The 15,076-nt window shown below is 39.4% G+C and overlaps 1 protein-coding gene across 2 annotated transcripts in view; it reads left to right on the top strand.

Annotated features, from left to right (window-relative positions):
- The window catches only part of LOC103458532 (cysteine-rich motor neuron 1 protein), a 41,139-nt gene extending 28,047 nt beyond the window's left edge, over positions 1–13,092 (top strand). For both annotated transcript variants that reach the window (XM_008399428.2, XM_008399427.2), the window contains exons 9-15: positions 3,260–3,381; positions 4,533–4,751; positions 6,744–6,959; positions 7,971–8,192; positions 9,489–9,611; positions 10,334–10,512; positions 11,335–13,092. In XM_008399428.2, the coding sequence (XP_008397650.1) occupies positions 3,260–3,381; positions 4,533–4,751; positions 6,744–6,959; positions 7,971–8,192; positions 9,489–9,611; positions 10,334–10,512; positions 11,335–11,532 (1,279 nt within the window). In that variant the 3' untranslated portion in view covers positions 11,533–13,092. The remainder of the gene's footprint in view (positions 1–3,259; positions 3,382–4,532; positions 4,752–6,743; positions 6,960–7,970; positions 8,193–9,488; positions 9,612–10,333; positions 10,513–11,334) is intronic.
- Positions 13,093–15,076: the final 1,984 nt, after the last annotated feature.

Raw genomic sequence — 15,076 nt, 5'->3', positions numbered from 1 at the left:
ATGGATGGATGGATGGATGGATGGATGGATGGATGGATGGATGGATGGATGGATGGATGGATGGATGGATGGATGGATGGATGGATGGACGGACTATGGACTATTTTGTGGTTATGTATTGTTTTGTTCCTGAAAACTTTGACAAGACGACGCATCAGTTTGTATCTGCCAGAAGCACTTTACTCAACTGTTTTGACAACTGATAACTACTAATGAGCTGCTAATAAAGACTTTTAATCTGTGACAGACTGGCGACCTGTCCAGGGTGAACCCCGCCTCTCGCCCAGGACGTTAGCTGGAGATGGGCACCAGCAACCCTCCTGACCCCACTAAGGGACAAGGGTGTTAGAAAATGGATGGATGGATGGATGGATGGATGCAACTTTTAATCTGCTGAAAGCACTTTATGCAGCTAAAATGTTGACTGCTGTGCTTTCTCTTGATTAAATGAGAAACGATTTTGTTGCATATTTCTGATTAAGTCGGTGCCTGCATTGCGTTAATGAGACAGATTTATCCAGCTGACTGATTCAGTTTTAACTTAATCCTAATTTATTCATATCTAAATATGTAGACATTATCTAAATTATTAAAATCAGAGGCATATAAATTGTATGTAATACATTTATTAGATTGTTCATTAGATAATATAAGCAATTTGTAAGTCACATAGAATAACTTTTAACTAAATCAAATCAAACTAAATTATATATCTATATTGCATAATATGTCATTCAGATTGACTGAGGGGGAGGGGAGTCACTCCAAGCAGGCCTTATTGTCAGGCACAAGAAGTTGACAGAAAATGAATGGAAGAGATCCTAAGTCACAATGTTACACAGAAATCCAGTATTCTAACTAAAACTCATACGAAAAGCAAAAACACTTAAGGGTTTTGAACTTCAGAAATTTTGATTTTCTTTGTCGGGGTCCGGGAGAGGACTTCATCAATTCCTTTAAGAACCATGTTAATCAAGTGCTTTATGTGTTTTAGACCTGTCACCTCTTGTGTGCACAGTAAATTGCTGTGTTTATATAATCAGCTGAGTGCTTATTGAATCTTATCGAGCATTACCTTGCAGCCTGTGCTTGCTCATTAGTCAGTATGTCAGCAGCTATTTGGCATCCGCGATCAAAGCACCCATCTACCTTGGTGGCCATTCCCAGGATTCTGAATCTGTGAATGAATGTGTCTCTTTTTGAGTGCGATTAAGTTTCTGTGGGGTCCACGTTAGCCTTTCAGCTCCCTGAAACTCTTTCCCCTCCTAATCCCATTTAGCCCAATCAAACATCTGGGAGCGCTCTGTGCCAGAATGCTTAGTCCCCAGGCACTAGTCTCATTTCATAAATCATCATCCTGTCTCAAAGCAACAATCAAAACTGCATCAGGACCAAAGACAGCCGCAAGAAACATATACAGCCTTGATACTTCTAATATCCAACCTTGCATCCGGGAGCTATGGCTGAAGACAGGCCTAATATAGTTGCAAAGAAAGGAAGAAAGTATAGAGAAGGATCCTGTGGGGGCAGAAAGAAGAGCAGGAAGTCTTTGTTTTATCCTTCCTAAGCAGCTGTTTGTGTCTTGCCTTAGAAGTCTGAAATCCTCTGAGAGCCTGTGTGTCTCACAGTGCAGATTTGTCCTCTCACACTCCTGATTGTAGCTACCACGAAGCAAAACAAAAACCAAGTTATAATGATCACTTGATGACATCCTGTGAGTTTTTTGGTGTTCAAATCCAAACTAGGAGAAAAACAAACCCTGGAAAATGGATTAGGTGTGTTTTGAAGAATCTCCTCTAGAATTACCAGTTTATATAAAGTTCTTTGCACTAGCCTTTTTTGTACCTTATGAACTTTTTATATGGTGATAGACTAACACAAATTTGACTCATTGTGTTTCTTTTGGTGACAACAAGTTGTGTATCCATTTATTTTCACTTCAAAGTTATGCACTAATTTCTGTTTGTCATAAGAACATCCAATAAGTTATATTGAAGCTTGTGGCAATAATGTGATTAAAAAAAACAAAAAACTTTTAGATTTGTGAATACTTATGCAGAGAACATCCACAAAGTCGAATCAGATTTATCCTTCTTAGTTAAAAATATCCACATTGTGAACACAGACTTTGAATGGCTTTTTTCCAGACATTACAATAGAAATTCTGCTGAGCCAGCAGTCTATTAACAAGGCCCCCCGTGTCTCCCCAAGAACCTGTATCCCCTCTGGAGCCCAAAGCCTTGCTTTGCATTCCACAAACAAAGCCTTGCTATAAGGTTGCTCCACACACTCTCTCAGTATTTGTACAGAGAGGCGCTGGCTGGCCACTCACAGTGTTGTTTCTATCACTCTTATTGCTGTTTCAGCATAAATCGAGTCTTCAGTTTGCTGAACCTGAGATTTGCATCCACTTTATGCAGTGCATTATAGATTTTGGAGTCTGTTTGATTTCGGCAGACAAAGATTAATGGTGTGATTATTTGGGTTTAATGAAATGGCATAAGAATCGAAATTTAAAAAATGATAGCGTAACTGGAGAGAAAGTCAAAGAGGAAAGCTGAGTGAATGGTAAAGGTGTGGATATGGCTTATTCTTTTATCTGTGATTTGACAGTTCATCAAGCTGTAACCCATCCATGTTTATTGGGCAGATAATTGAATCCATCTGTCCTGTTTCCAGCTTCTGCATTTCATTCTGCTTCTCTCTCTGCATGAAATCTATACTTATAACTTTCCTCCCAAGTTTCTTTCTCTTCCACTCAAGTAAAACTGTCTATTATCAGGTTGGCCATCGGAAGCCCACTTCTTCCACCATCTTTTTCTGTAACGTCAACAACAATGTTTTAAAATCTACCCTAACTCTTACCAGTCCACTGCTCACAAACACTTTTATGTACCAACTGGAGATTCTGGGGCAATAAAGATGGCAACAGGCAGAATTGAAAGCATCTGAATTGGCTTTAAAGTGCCCCTTTCAGAGTCTTTAGGATTGGTATGATATTCAAACCACAAGCAACTCGCATGTTGACTTTTATTTGACATTCTTCAAAGAAACCAGTATAAAGAAAGAAAAACCGGTCCAGATGTTGATTGTTCGTGACTTTAGAATACTTCTTTCAATGTGTCACAAGACCATGTTTCTTCACAGATCTAGAAGAAATCCAGTCTTTGAAACAATTATGTGGGACATCATAGCTAATTTGCCATTGCAATAACAGACTTTTGATCACACGTGCTTCAATGTGTGTCTCACCCTGCAGGAGGAACAAACATGGCTGTGAAATGTGTCGTTGTGTGAAATGTCCTCCCTTCACCTGCGACAAGTACTGTAGCAATGGCTATCGACAGAACAGGAAGGGCTGCAACATCTGCACGTGCAAAGGTATCAAAGTAACTGTTAAGTACCGAATCTAATCTCAGCACTGGTAAAAACAGGACATCTCCAAGTTTTAGCTCACCAGAAATTATAACTGAAATGCACAATAATCTAACTTGGATTCATCATATGTTTAGTTTTCTGGGTTCTACTGCATCTTGATTGTTTTCATTCAACCGACGATTTATTCTAATAAGATAAATTACTGGGTCTTTTAAAGGCAAATGTAGATGTAGGGATATTTGATTAGTAGTCTCTCTGCTAAAACCGTCTCATTTACCTTAAGATCAACATGAATATGAGATAAGTTACGTAAACTCCTATAGCAAATCTGAACATTAGCACTAAACAATCCTGGAGTTAAAAGCTTAAAAACAGGAGAATGCGGCTTTGATCCTATGGGAGATTTTTGGTTCTGTGACCTTTTGCTCCTCCCCAGTGAGATGAAAAGTTTTCCTGTTAAGTGTTTAGTTTTCTCCAGTGCATGTTTGTGTAACTGCAGTTGCTAAGAATTACCTAAAACCTTCAATTTAGAAATTATTTTCAGGTGCCACATTGATGCTGGATCACATTTCATGCTATGCGTTTATTTTTCCAATTTAGGCATATTACAAATATTTGATCTCCTGGTTTTCTTGGATAGAGGGAGCAGCGGTACACCTGGGTTCCTTTCTACAAACACAAACAAAAAACTCGACAACACCTTCTGTAAATAATCCTCTGTTTACTTGAGTTAAAAATTCTGAATGAGCTTCTGTTTTAGATTTGGGAAAATGTAAATGAAAGAGAAAACATTTTTGGAAGTCGGTTTAAATTTATTGGTGTTTTTCAGACCTAAAATCTAGATGAATAGTCCTGTAAGCATCTGCCTAAGTTCGAGAGTTCACAGAGTTCAAGCTGTGCTCCAGATCATTTAAAACTGTAAAAGCTGTGTTGTGACAACTTGACAATTTCTTGCTTTTAACAAGGTCTCTGGGTGCATTTGAACAATCTCAAAAAACAATCTCACTGAGTGAAATGACGTAGAAGTAACTATGTGGCTGTCAGTAAGAACTGCTTTTTCTCTAAGTGAAAAGAACATGAACTGCTTGTTTTTTTGTACTCTTTCTAGACCGAAAAGGTCATTCTTTCTATATATCATATATTTGTGTTTCTAGAAATTGACCAAGTTCCAAGCACAACCGTCCCAGCGAGTATGCCCAGCTTCTGCCTCACCTCCAATGGCCGCAGGTATGAGGAGGGTGACAGCTGGCACGACGGCTGCCGTGACTGCTACTGCCTCTCTGGGCGGGAGATGTGTGTCCTCATATCATGCCCCATGCCCAGCTGCTCTCAACCTGTTGTCAAGTCTGGCCAATGCTGTCCTACATGTGAAGGTAAGGCTTCACTGTGAGAAACATCCCCATGTCTCAACTTTATGAACATGTCTTGTTGCAATAACTACAACATAAGACAAGATAATGAGCTTTCACTGGCAGCAAAGTCCAAAATCAAACCATGCCAGCTTTGTTTCCATCAAGCAAGTTGCACCAAAGTGCTGCACAGCAACAAATAGATAGGAGCAGCTAAAAAGAAAAAAAGGAAGCTACGGTTAGAAAACATGAATAAAATAATTAATTAGCTTAAAAAGAAGCAACGTAAAGCAAATAGAAATAGTAAAAATATCAAGAGTAGAGTCTATGACAAATTAGCCAGATTAGGTCTTGACATCCCTAAGCAACATCTGCTGACTATTGGAACAGCCAACGGTGGAGATGGCACTAGTGTCCATCTTCATTGTAAATAATCATCCACTTCTCTGTAATTAACCATCCCAATGTGGCCACAGTTCAAAGATACATAAAACAAATAAAGGAATACACTTCTATGTCTCTTTTAAGATCAGAGTTGCAGTATTAGCTGCTTGTAGCCTCATTAAAACAATATAAAAAATTGTAAACAATCACTACTGAAGCCAGAAACCTACACTTGGTTTGGAACACAGATACACACGCAGCATGTGTCTTTTTATTCAGACAACAGTCTTACGACAGACACTGTGATAATAAGAGAGAAACTGTTTGATGAAACCTTGAAGTCTTTCCTTTCCAACAACATAGCAGAGTTTGCATGGTGTGGTCACACTAGCAGCAGTTGTACCTAAACACTTTCCTCATGTGGTAATAACATATCATAATCCAACTTTTAGATTCTAAACTTCATGGCCTCTCGATTGGGCACAGTCACACTCTCTATGTGTTTTTTTGGAACTGGAAAGCGCACTGATCCACACCCACACTTTTATATCCACAATTCTCCCACTTGTAAGGGATATTTATGGAGGGGTGACTCAGCTGGCTGTTCAAATATTTAGAAATGAAAGACTGTCTTCTACTTTCTGCTAAGCACCCTTTTCAGTCAGGGGACAACAGTCTTAACTCTTTGCAGATGTGCTCTGCGCTCTGTGAGACACTAAAGATGTTTTCGGCTAAGTGTGTGAAAAAAACAGACTTCTGTACGGTGCCAGAGGCTTCTTTTTATTAGACATTGATCTGCACTTATCGCCTCTGACCTTCATCGTAACAAGATATTGCTAAAAAAAAAAAAATCTGATTGATCATGATTAAATCAAGCTGTAATTTACTCTTTGTGTCAGATTTGATGACTACTTTTAATTATGTTTCTGAATATAAATACATATATTCATATTCATAATTATAAATACAGTTGTCAATAATTAGAAATCAAGTAAAATTCCTCAAAGCTCCTTTTTATTTAAGAGAAGCAGGCAAAGGTTTCTTCATCATTAGTCAAATTAATTAAAACTGTTGCATCAAGAGGATTATACAACATATTTTTTCCTCCCTATTTTTTTAAACTAGAGTGAGGGCTTAAAAATATAAGCAATCATTCTAAAACAATTCACTCAGGAGATTCACGAAGCAGGGGATTCATCAGAGGTTGTTATGGCTAACCCCGACAGCTGTCACATATTTTCTCAAGCTTGTTGTTTTCTACCAACATCAGCACATATTTGTCAAATTATTTAGATTGACAGTGAAGAAAGATATGACGTCTTCTGTGAAAATTGAGTCTTTTTTATACCCTGCGGTTAGTTGTGTGTTTACTACCATCTCCAGAGGTGCGTCAGGGACGTACTGGTGTTTCAATTTCATTCCAAGTCAGGACCTGTCAGAGGATTTTGAGCTGAAACAAAGACATGTAGACATCAGAACAAAGGAGTATCTGAAAGAGGCTTGAAATTGTCCAGCCAAGCTATTTTCAAGGTAGTTCAGGGAGACAATTAAAAGTTTGTTAAAGGTCAGACATAAGGTGTTTATGGTAACTACAGAAAACAAGAGAAACAAATTGTTTCTTTTTTCCATCAGATGAGTCCGGCAGTGGCCAGCCTGAGGGGATGGACATGGTGGTGTGCAGAGCACCTGGAGGGGAATTGTATGTGGAGGGGGAAACTTGGAACCTGAACGAGTGCATGCGCTGCACCTGCAGGAAGGGACGCGTCCTGTGCGACATAGAAGTTTGTCCCCCAGCGCTTTGCCAGACACCCGTCAGAAACAAGGACACCTGTTGCCATATGTGCCCAGGTAATAAAAAGAGGGAAAGGAGGGGGTTCCTTTCAGGAAAACAACAAGGTTGAACAGCTTTAGGAGGGGGCCATGTGAAGCAGGTCAGGGTTGTTTAAAGCTGCTGTTGATGTGCTATCAGCATGTGGTTTTGTAGGGTCTCGCATGTTGCTCTTTGCGGCCAGTTTTATGTCAAGCACAGAGGCCCATAAAGAAACCAGCAAAGACCGGTTGCGTTTACGTAGAACTCCTCCAGGCAAGAAGCACAACATGTGGACTGCTTTCACCCAGCGGCCCACATCAGAGACTCGTCTAACTGTCTGATTGCTGATGGGACGAGACTGTAATCTTTCTGCATCTGTAGTGCTCCACTGCTGGGGCAAACGTAAAACCACATGCACATTTTATTTACAACTGAAGCCAAACATTTCAGAATGTCTCACACATTTATAAACTTGCAAACAACATTTCCCATGCACTCCCAAGAATGAGGCCCACAAATCATCCATGCATGACTGCATCTGAGAGCTGCTCCTCGAGAATGCCGGCCTGCCTTATCCCTGCATCTCCGCACACAAAAACGGACTGTCAGAGGCCGCACTTTGATATATATATGGGCCTGGTCACCAGGAATGTGAGAATAACATACATCTCGCTGATAAGCCTTGTAATGGATGTGTACAGTGGAGTGTGTACATGCTGACTGAGTCCCCCTTAGTATGGTCATTAAAAGGCCATAGATCTCAGCCCTGCAGCCTTGTCAAAGATGGAGATAAGAGTTTGGGCTTTAGTGACAGCTGCCAAAGAGAGTCACCTGGAAAGCTGCCGCGACAGCCCTGTAGCCCTTGTGGATTGAAACGTTAAATATTGCGGGTCACTTAGAAGCTGAGCTCTCAATTAGGCAATGCGCGGCATTCTCCGTTAGCTGTTCACACGTATTTCTGGCTTTACTCAAGCGATGTAAGTGGCTCTAATGTGACAGGCTTCTGCAGTGTTTCATTACTGATCAGATTTGCATGTGTCCACCGACAGAAGAGACAGAGAGCAACTTGCTACCAGTGAACGGCAGCCAACAGGAGTTCTGCATAACCGCCGAAGGAGACATGCTGCAAGCCGGGGACTCCTGGAAGGCCAACGCCTGCACGAGCTGCACGTGCAACAACGGCACTATTCAGTGTTTCTCCCAACACTGTCCGGCAGCCAGCTGCAGGGTGCCGGTTTTACTCAAAGGCCAGTGCTGCCCACATTGTCTCGGTACGTTTTTGGGTGGGTGTCGAGAAAAACATAGACAGGAGAAAGCTGCCTTTTGTTCTGGGAAGTTATCCTTAGTTGAAACAGTGTTTCGTTTAGTTGGCACATTTGAAATTATGCACAGTGCTTTGGGTGGGGGGGATTTTATATGAGACCAATACAAAATAGCACAGAATTTGTCAACAGGTTATTATTAGTCATTTGGTCCACAAATCAGACCCTTATGGAAAAGTGGCAAGAAAAAAGCCAGTGTTTAATAAAAGCAATGAGAAGTGTGGGTTTTTTTGTATTATACGAGGCACATAGGCGACACAACAAACATCTAAAAGGAGGTGCTCTGGTCAGATGATACAGAAATTGGTAGAAATCAAACTCTGCACACCAACCTCAAAGCAAAACATGGTGGTGGGGGCTTCATGCTGTGTCAGTAATATTCTCTAGTAGGGACAAAGAAGGTGGCCGGAGTAAGCAAAAAGAGGGATTGTGCTAAATTAAAAACGATACTGGAAGAAAACCTGTTGGAGCAACAATGTAGTGGTTAGGATCAAAGCTCGTATTCATGTGTGAGATGTACTCACAAATGCATTCCTCGCTTTTTGCGTTTTTATTTATATAAAACATCAAAAACCATGCACTAACTTCTGACACTTTACACCCATCCACTTCTACATGCCAGTGTGTCATAAAATTCCCGCCAAAAATACATTGATGCATATAACAAAACACTGTTTTTGGCTTTTGCAAAGCACTGTATCACTTCCCTCTACTTTTGAATGATGGCGTTAGTAATATTGGTTGTAATGTTATGAGTCATGGTGCTACTACAAGAGAGGGCTTAAACTGATTCTCTGACCATTTGTTAGATCCAGCCACTTAAACACTAAACAGGCAAACAGGATCACATAGAAAACATTCCATGTGCCAGACCCACACAGTCCGCTCAGAACGAAAACATTCCTTGAGCATCCGCACATTCACACGTGTTTCCTGTCCCCTGGCTGCATCGGCCCATAACGCTTTCGCCTGCTGGCACCACAGGAAGGCAAAATCCCATGTCAGCTTTTCCTATAGAGGAAAAACTAAGCATACCCTCCTATTGTTCGCACTGACGTGTAGCTGTTTTGTTATTTAGCCGATGGAAAACAGAGCTTTTGACGTAATGTGCGCACAAAGCGTCCCAGTGGAAGTTCGGATGACAGATCCAATAAACACAGCTTATCAGCTGAAACACCAGGGAGTGTAAACACTAGCTCACTGCAGAACTCTGAAAATATTGGCATCTTGCTTCTGTCTGAACAGAATCAACAACATCAGCATCAGTGACTGTATCCACCAGGACACCGCATGAAGTGGTCACCACCACATGGCAGAGTGGATCTTGGATTACAACTGTGACTGTCCCACCTGTCACCGCTGATACAGGTAGCTGTCTGATCTTCATCGTCCTCCAGTACCGATTCTGTCCTGTTAGCTATATGGCAGCTTTGCCAAACTCTTCCTGCCAGTCCCTGAGAGTGTTTATGCTAATGTGGTCTGTTGGGAATGGCTTAATAAATGAGTGAAATGTATATTAAAACAAGAGTGATAAATGGACTTGAGCTAAACATGATCCTTCCTGAGAGAGACAGGAGTCATTTTTCATTTTGAATGACTGGACCCACTTCTCTGCCCAGGAGTATATCATTAGTACAAGATGTTTTCAATTTAGGGTCAGTAAATGTTGCTGTTACAGTGCAGAGTAAGTTTTCCATGGGATGAATACATCAGTTCCCAAGGAGTTTAAGTATTTTCCAGGTCTGGATAAACATGGAAAAAGTAAGAGTATTTAAAAAATATTTGTATTTCAGACATGCTGTTCTTGTATAGATCAATTTTTCAATCAGATAATCTCTGCAAATGTCTGTCCTTCCATTCATCTATGCATATGTCAGTCAGTCCCTTTATTTATCTGTCTGCCCATCAGTGCATATATTTACAACCTAAGGTTGGGAATATTTTCTGTATATTTATAGGGAGCTTCTGTTTTTATACTTTAATAAAGGGAAAAACAAACAGAGGCCCCCAGAAAGTGGAGCATTTAGGTATTTAGAAATGTGTAGAAATCCAGATCCATAAACGTACTATGTCTTTTCTGTCTCACATAGACCAGCCACGTTTGGGTGAGAACTACCCCAGCCATACGGAGATGGCACTTGTTTACCAATCAGCTGCATGGATCCTCGCAGGACTCCTTTTGGCCATCATTATCTTTCTCATTGTGGCATTACTCATCAACAAGAAAAAGAAGTGGGTGCAGATGTCCTGCTACAGCGCACCAAAGAAGGTGAGCGATTATCCGCAAATTGATAGCCTGTTGACGTGATGAGTTTTGATTTGACTGGCTCTAATCAGCAAACAGTTTTTCGGAAACACAACTTGAGTGCAGCTACATTTAATATGTAGCGTCAATCAGGTCACACTAACAAAAGTGCTCTTCAGTTTGGAAGCTACTACTGAGGACAGGAGGTGGGAATATTACTTTGGTTCATTTAGGCTGTGACAGAAAAACAGAGAGAGTACAACCTAGCAGATAACAGGAAGGTTGAAAAGAGTACAACAAAGTTCCCGTTTATCAATTTGAGCTTTTTAGCTGTTTGTTTTCATTTGGAAATCTCAAAGTTAAGGTAGGGGTTAGCTTTTTATAGAAATTAGAACTTTATGTGTTGTCTTTTATTATAGTTTTATTAAAGTTCTTAGAGAGAAATTGGAATCATACAAAATCCAGTATGTGCAGGTCGGAAATAGGACACAAAATCCCGATTGCTCCGTCTTTAAGCAAAATATCTAACAAAGAAATGTTACTGTTAAGTTGAGCTTAATTTCTGACTTTTCCTAGGAAGCATTTTCCCTGATTTCCCCCGTTCCTGGCCCAGCCAGTACTAAAACTGTCACAGCTTAAGAATAAATGGTGTTTCCCTTTGCTCTTTGCTTTCAGATAGCAAGAGGTCGTGCCACCCATAAACCTTTAAATGAGCCTATAATGTCAAAATATCAAGTTATCTCTCTTTCTATAACAGGCGAGCGCCAGTGAACATAAATCATGACGCTGTCACTGCACGTCTACCAAATAATGACCTTAATGCGTTGTTTCCCCCCCGCCCCACAGACGGTCATCCTGAAGAAACACGTGAACAAGAATTCAGTCATCTACATGGAGCCATCCAAGGAGAATAAGTTTCAGAATATGAAGAGTGACTGCGGCATCATCCACTTCTCTCCAGAGATGAGCTCGCCTCCCTGCACGGAGAAGATGACCATTCCCAGGGCCAAACTGAGCATGGGCAGTGACTGGACGCCACGCTAAAAAGAAATTTATAACAGCAACTGAGGCAAAAGAAATTCCCATACTGCTCAGTTTTTCCCACTTTTTCTTTTGTATGAGAGATAAACTCAGCAAGAAGCATATGACCATATGCTGTTTTTTTCATCATTCGCCGATTATCTTCGTAGTTTGGACGTTCGGTTGAGCGACAAACTTATAGTGGCGATGGACTAGTGGACGTATTAAGAATACAGCCACTCTGGGTTGCAAGGAGGATTCAGAGAGACTCATCTGCCAGAATCAAACTCTTGTACTGTAAAACACTTGCTTCTTACTGTTTCGTTTGAAACTGGAACTTTGCAGATGAAGGAGGAAGAGAAAAAGCTTTAGGACAGGGGTTTGGGCTGTGGCATAAAAGGAACATTAAGAATGCTAACCCCCCACCCCACAAAATACAGCAGTGCATCGTGGATGTAACCATCGTTAGCAGGCCAGATTCAAACCCCTGCATTAGAATGTGTGGTTTTCATTTTAGTTATTATATATTTTTACAGGATTTGTATCATATGTGCTCTTGTTTCTGTTTTGTTTCTTACTTTAGAGCCATTTTTAAAGTTATGTTTATGCTATTTGGAACATTCCCACACACTTCACAAATAACAGCTTTGTCTAACTTCAAATGAGTGGAGCCATTCCTTTTTCAAAGAAACCCGGTTAAAGCAGCTGCGGTGCCTTGCTCAAGCATTCATATCCCTGGAACACATTTTGTCACATTACAATCTGAAAATTCAATGCATTTTACTAGTATTTTCTGTGACTGACCAACACAAAGCATAAGAAATTCTGAAGGGAAAGGAAATGTGATTTTAGGGATTTTTTTACAAATAAAAATCTGAAAGGTTTTGTAGAAAGACGTCTCCCAGTAGTTGTAGCTGCAAGTCTTTTGGAGCATCACCAAATAAAGACTAAAATTTTTACCAATTGTATTTTGCAAAGAATCTCTTTCACTATCAAATTGCATAGGGAGCCAATTGGATTCTCATCCCATTTCTGCCACCACTACGTTTCACCATAGGGATCCATCACACATGAAATTTAACTTGGCCAAAAGATTATATTTCAGTCTCACGTGACCAGAGCAACATTTTTCCATCTGCTTGCTGCATGACTCATCCATAAATATGAGATTTATTGGAGTTCAAAACTAAAGTCTGTCCTGCCAAAACAATTATCCACGTTTGTGGCTCAACCTATTTATAGACAAGGTTAAATATACAAGTACACCACACCTTTCAGAATTTTATTCATAAATAAAATGAAAATGATGTTTCCTTTTGCTTCCACGGTTGTTTTCTTTTTCTTGTTGGTCCAACACATACAATCCAGAAGAAACATTGAAATTTATGGCTTCAGTTTGAGTCAATGTGAAAAAATTCAAGGATATTAACTTTTCTGCAGACACTGGAGGTGAACCGAGTCTAAAACGTACCTTCCAGTCATCTTCTTTCAGCCAGAGCTCTGTAACTCATTTGAAAGCTATTAGAGGTGAACCAGGCTGATTGATGTTCCTTCAGGTTGTGTCAGGTTATGACCAGCCAAGTTAAAAAAAAAATGGATCGGCAAGGAATGTCCTTAACACTTCTTTCACTTAATTACGACATAGCTGCTGTTTATACATGTCAGCAATTTGCTTGGGATTATTATTTATAGAGCTTTAACTCTACAGCCTTAGTGTTTTCTGTTTTTTTTTACACACATTACTTTGGTTTTAACTTTTAGCCAGTGTCAAGAAAAAAGTAGTATACACAAGGATAAAGAGTTTTGGATCATCCACTGTTTATATTATATTAATGTGAAGTGTTGTCATTATCGGAGTTGAGAATGTGTAGGTGTTGATATGTAAAATTTCTGTTTTCTTCAGAGCCAGCGAGGAAAAAATATCACCGTTCAGAATTCCTGAAGGAATAAAAGTCCTAATCAGGAACTTTTTAGGTACACAGAGATGTTGAACCACTGGAGGTGAAGGTTCTGGACCTGCTTGGTCCGCACAAAGGACAGATTCCGAGAAGCATTGCAAAACAGTCTAGTTTTTGGATCAGAGTTGTCTCTTCTTTGCCAATATCCCAATTCTGAAACGGTTCCAATGCCAAAATAGGTCAGAAACCAATTTATTCTGAAGTGTTTGCAGTACACGTGTCTGTTTGAATCATAAGCTTTAAAACGAAAAAGTGGACCGTAAAAGCTCTGTCGTATGTGTAAAAACGTAAATTCGTAGACGTTAGAGAACCTTATTTATTTTTTCACATAGCTTTATTTATTAATACTATAGTTTGAGATTTTTTTCTTTATTGAAAATAGCTTTAAGTAGCTAAATGTAATGTACATTGTAGACCGTTTATCATTTCTCTTTGCTATATTCTCTACCTTATTTATTTCAGTGCTGCAAATCTTGTAAATATGTTTCTAGATTAGAAACTGTAACATTTATGCTTTTTATTTAAAAAAAAAATAAATGTGTGAACCAGAGAGGCTTGTGCTGATAAACTTGAATTTCCCAAACGTCAGTGATGTCATTCAAGATGGTACTGGTTAAGGGTTTTGCTTCACTTGCATACCCACACACATCTGGTCCTAGACTTGTGCTGCAAATGTGAATTCTTCTTCTTTTTGTTCCTTTAGATCTGATTGCTTTTCATTTGCAAATGGATCCAACAGAGATGGTGTTTGAGCATGAATGAAGAGGAAGAAGACCTCTTCTTTGGGCTGGTAAAATACTGAATGAAATGACTCAAGGCCTGGACGTTTGGCTTGCGCTCAACTGGTGCTTTGACTTGCCCTGCTAAGATCACCTATAAAGAAGCTTCTGGAAGTAAAAAAAAATACCATCTTAGTGTCTTCAAGACAACTTATTTACCATATATATATATATATATATATATATATATATATATATATATTTTATTGGATGCAATCTACATGCCCACTGGTTAACAGGAAATCCTGTTTTTCTTGTTAGCAACCTTGTAGGTTGTTTGGCATTATATTTTTTGTCAGTAAACTGAAAATGGATCATTTACAGTTTTTTTTAGTTAATTAGCTGATTAGGTTGTGACACTGTGAGCTTCTAATAATGTCTCTGTTCATAGTATTCTAATTTTACGAGACACTCAATGTTGGCTTTTCATTATCTGTAAGCAACAAACATAAAAATAACGAGGACAACAAGGAATAGATTACTCGGTGTGCTGATTATATGTAATATATAAGTTTCACTTTCTGAGATAACTAGTGAGAAATATTGCACTTTTATGCAATGTTCCATATTTTTTAGATGCATCTGTATTTCAAGACTTTTTACACATCTATACTAGGGCTGTTGTTTTTTTCCATAAAGAATTGAATGGATTGATGGATGCATGAATGTAACTACACTCATATTTTTTGTTTGCATAAAAACATATAAACAGATTTCAAAGGACTCAAAAACATCCCCAAACAACTTTTGAGGTAAAACGTGACGTTCAGAATGTTCACTATGTCTGTTTACGCTCAGGACACAGAAACAACAACAACAACAAAAACGAAG

This window comes from Poecilia reticulata, linkage group LG22, assembly GCF_000633615.1.
Source record: "Poecilia reticulata strain Guanapo linkage group LG22, Guppy_female_1.0+MT, whole genome shotgun sequence".
Classification (NCBI taxonomy): Eukaryota; Metazoa; Chordata; class Actinopteri; order Cyprinodontiformes; family Poeciliidae; genus Poecilia; species Poecilia reticulata.
Note: the sequence above shows the minus strand (reverse complement) of the source record. Positions and strands in the feature narration are given on the sequence as shown.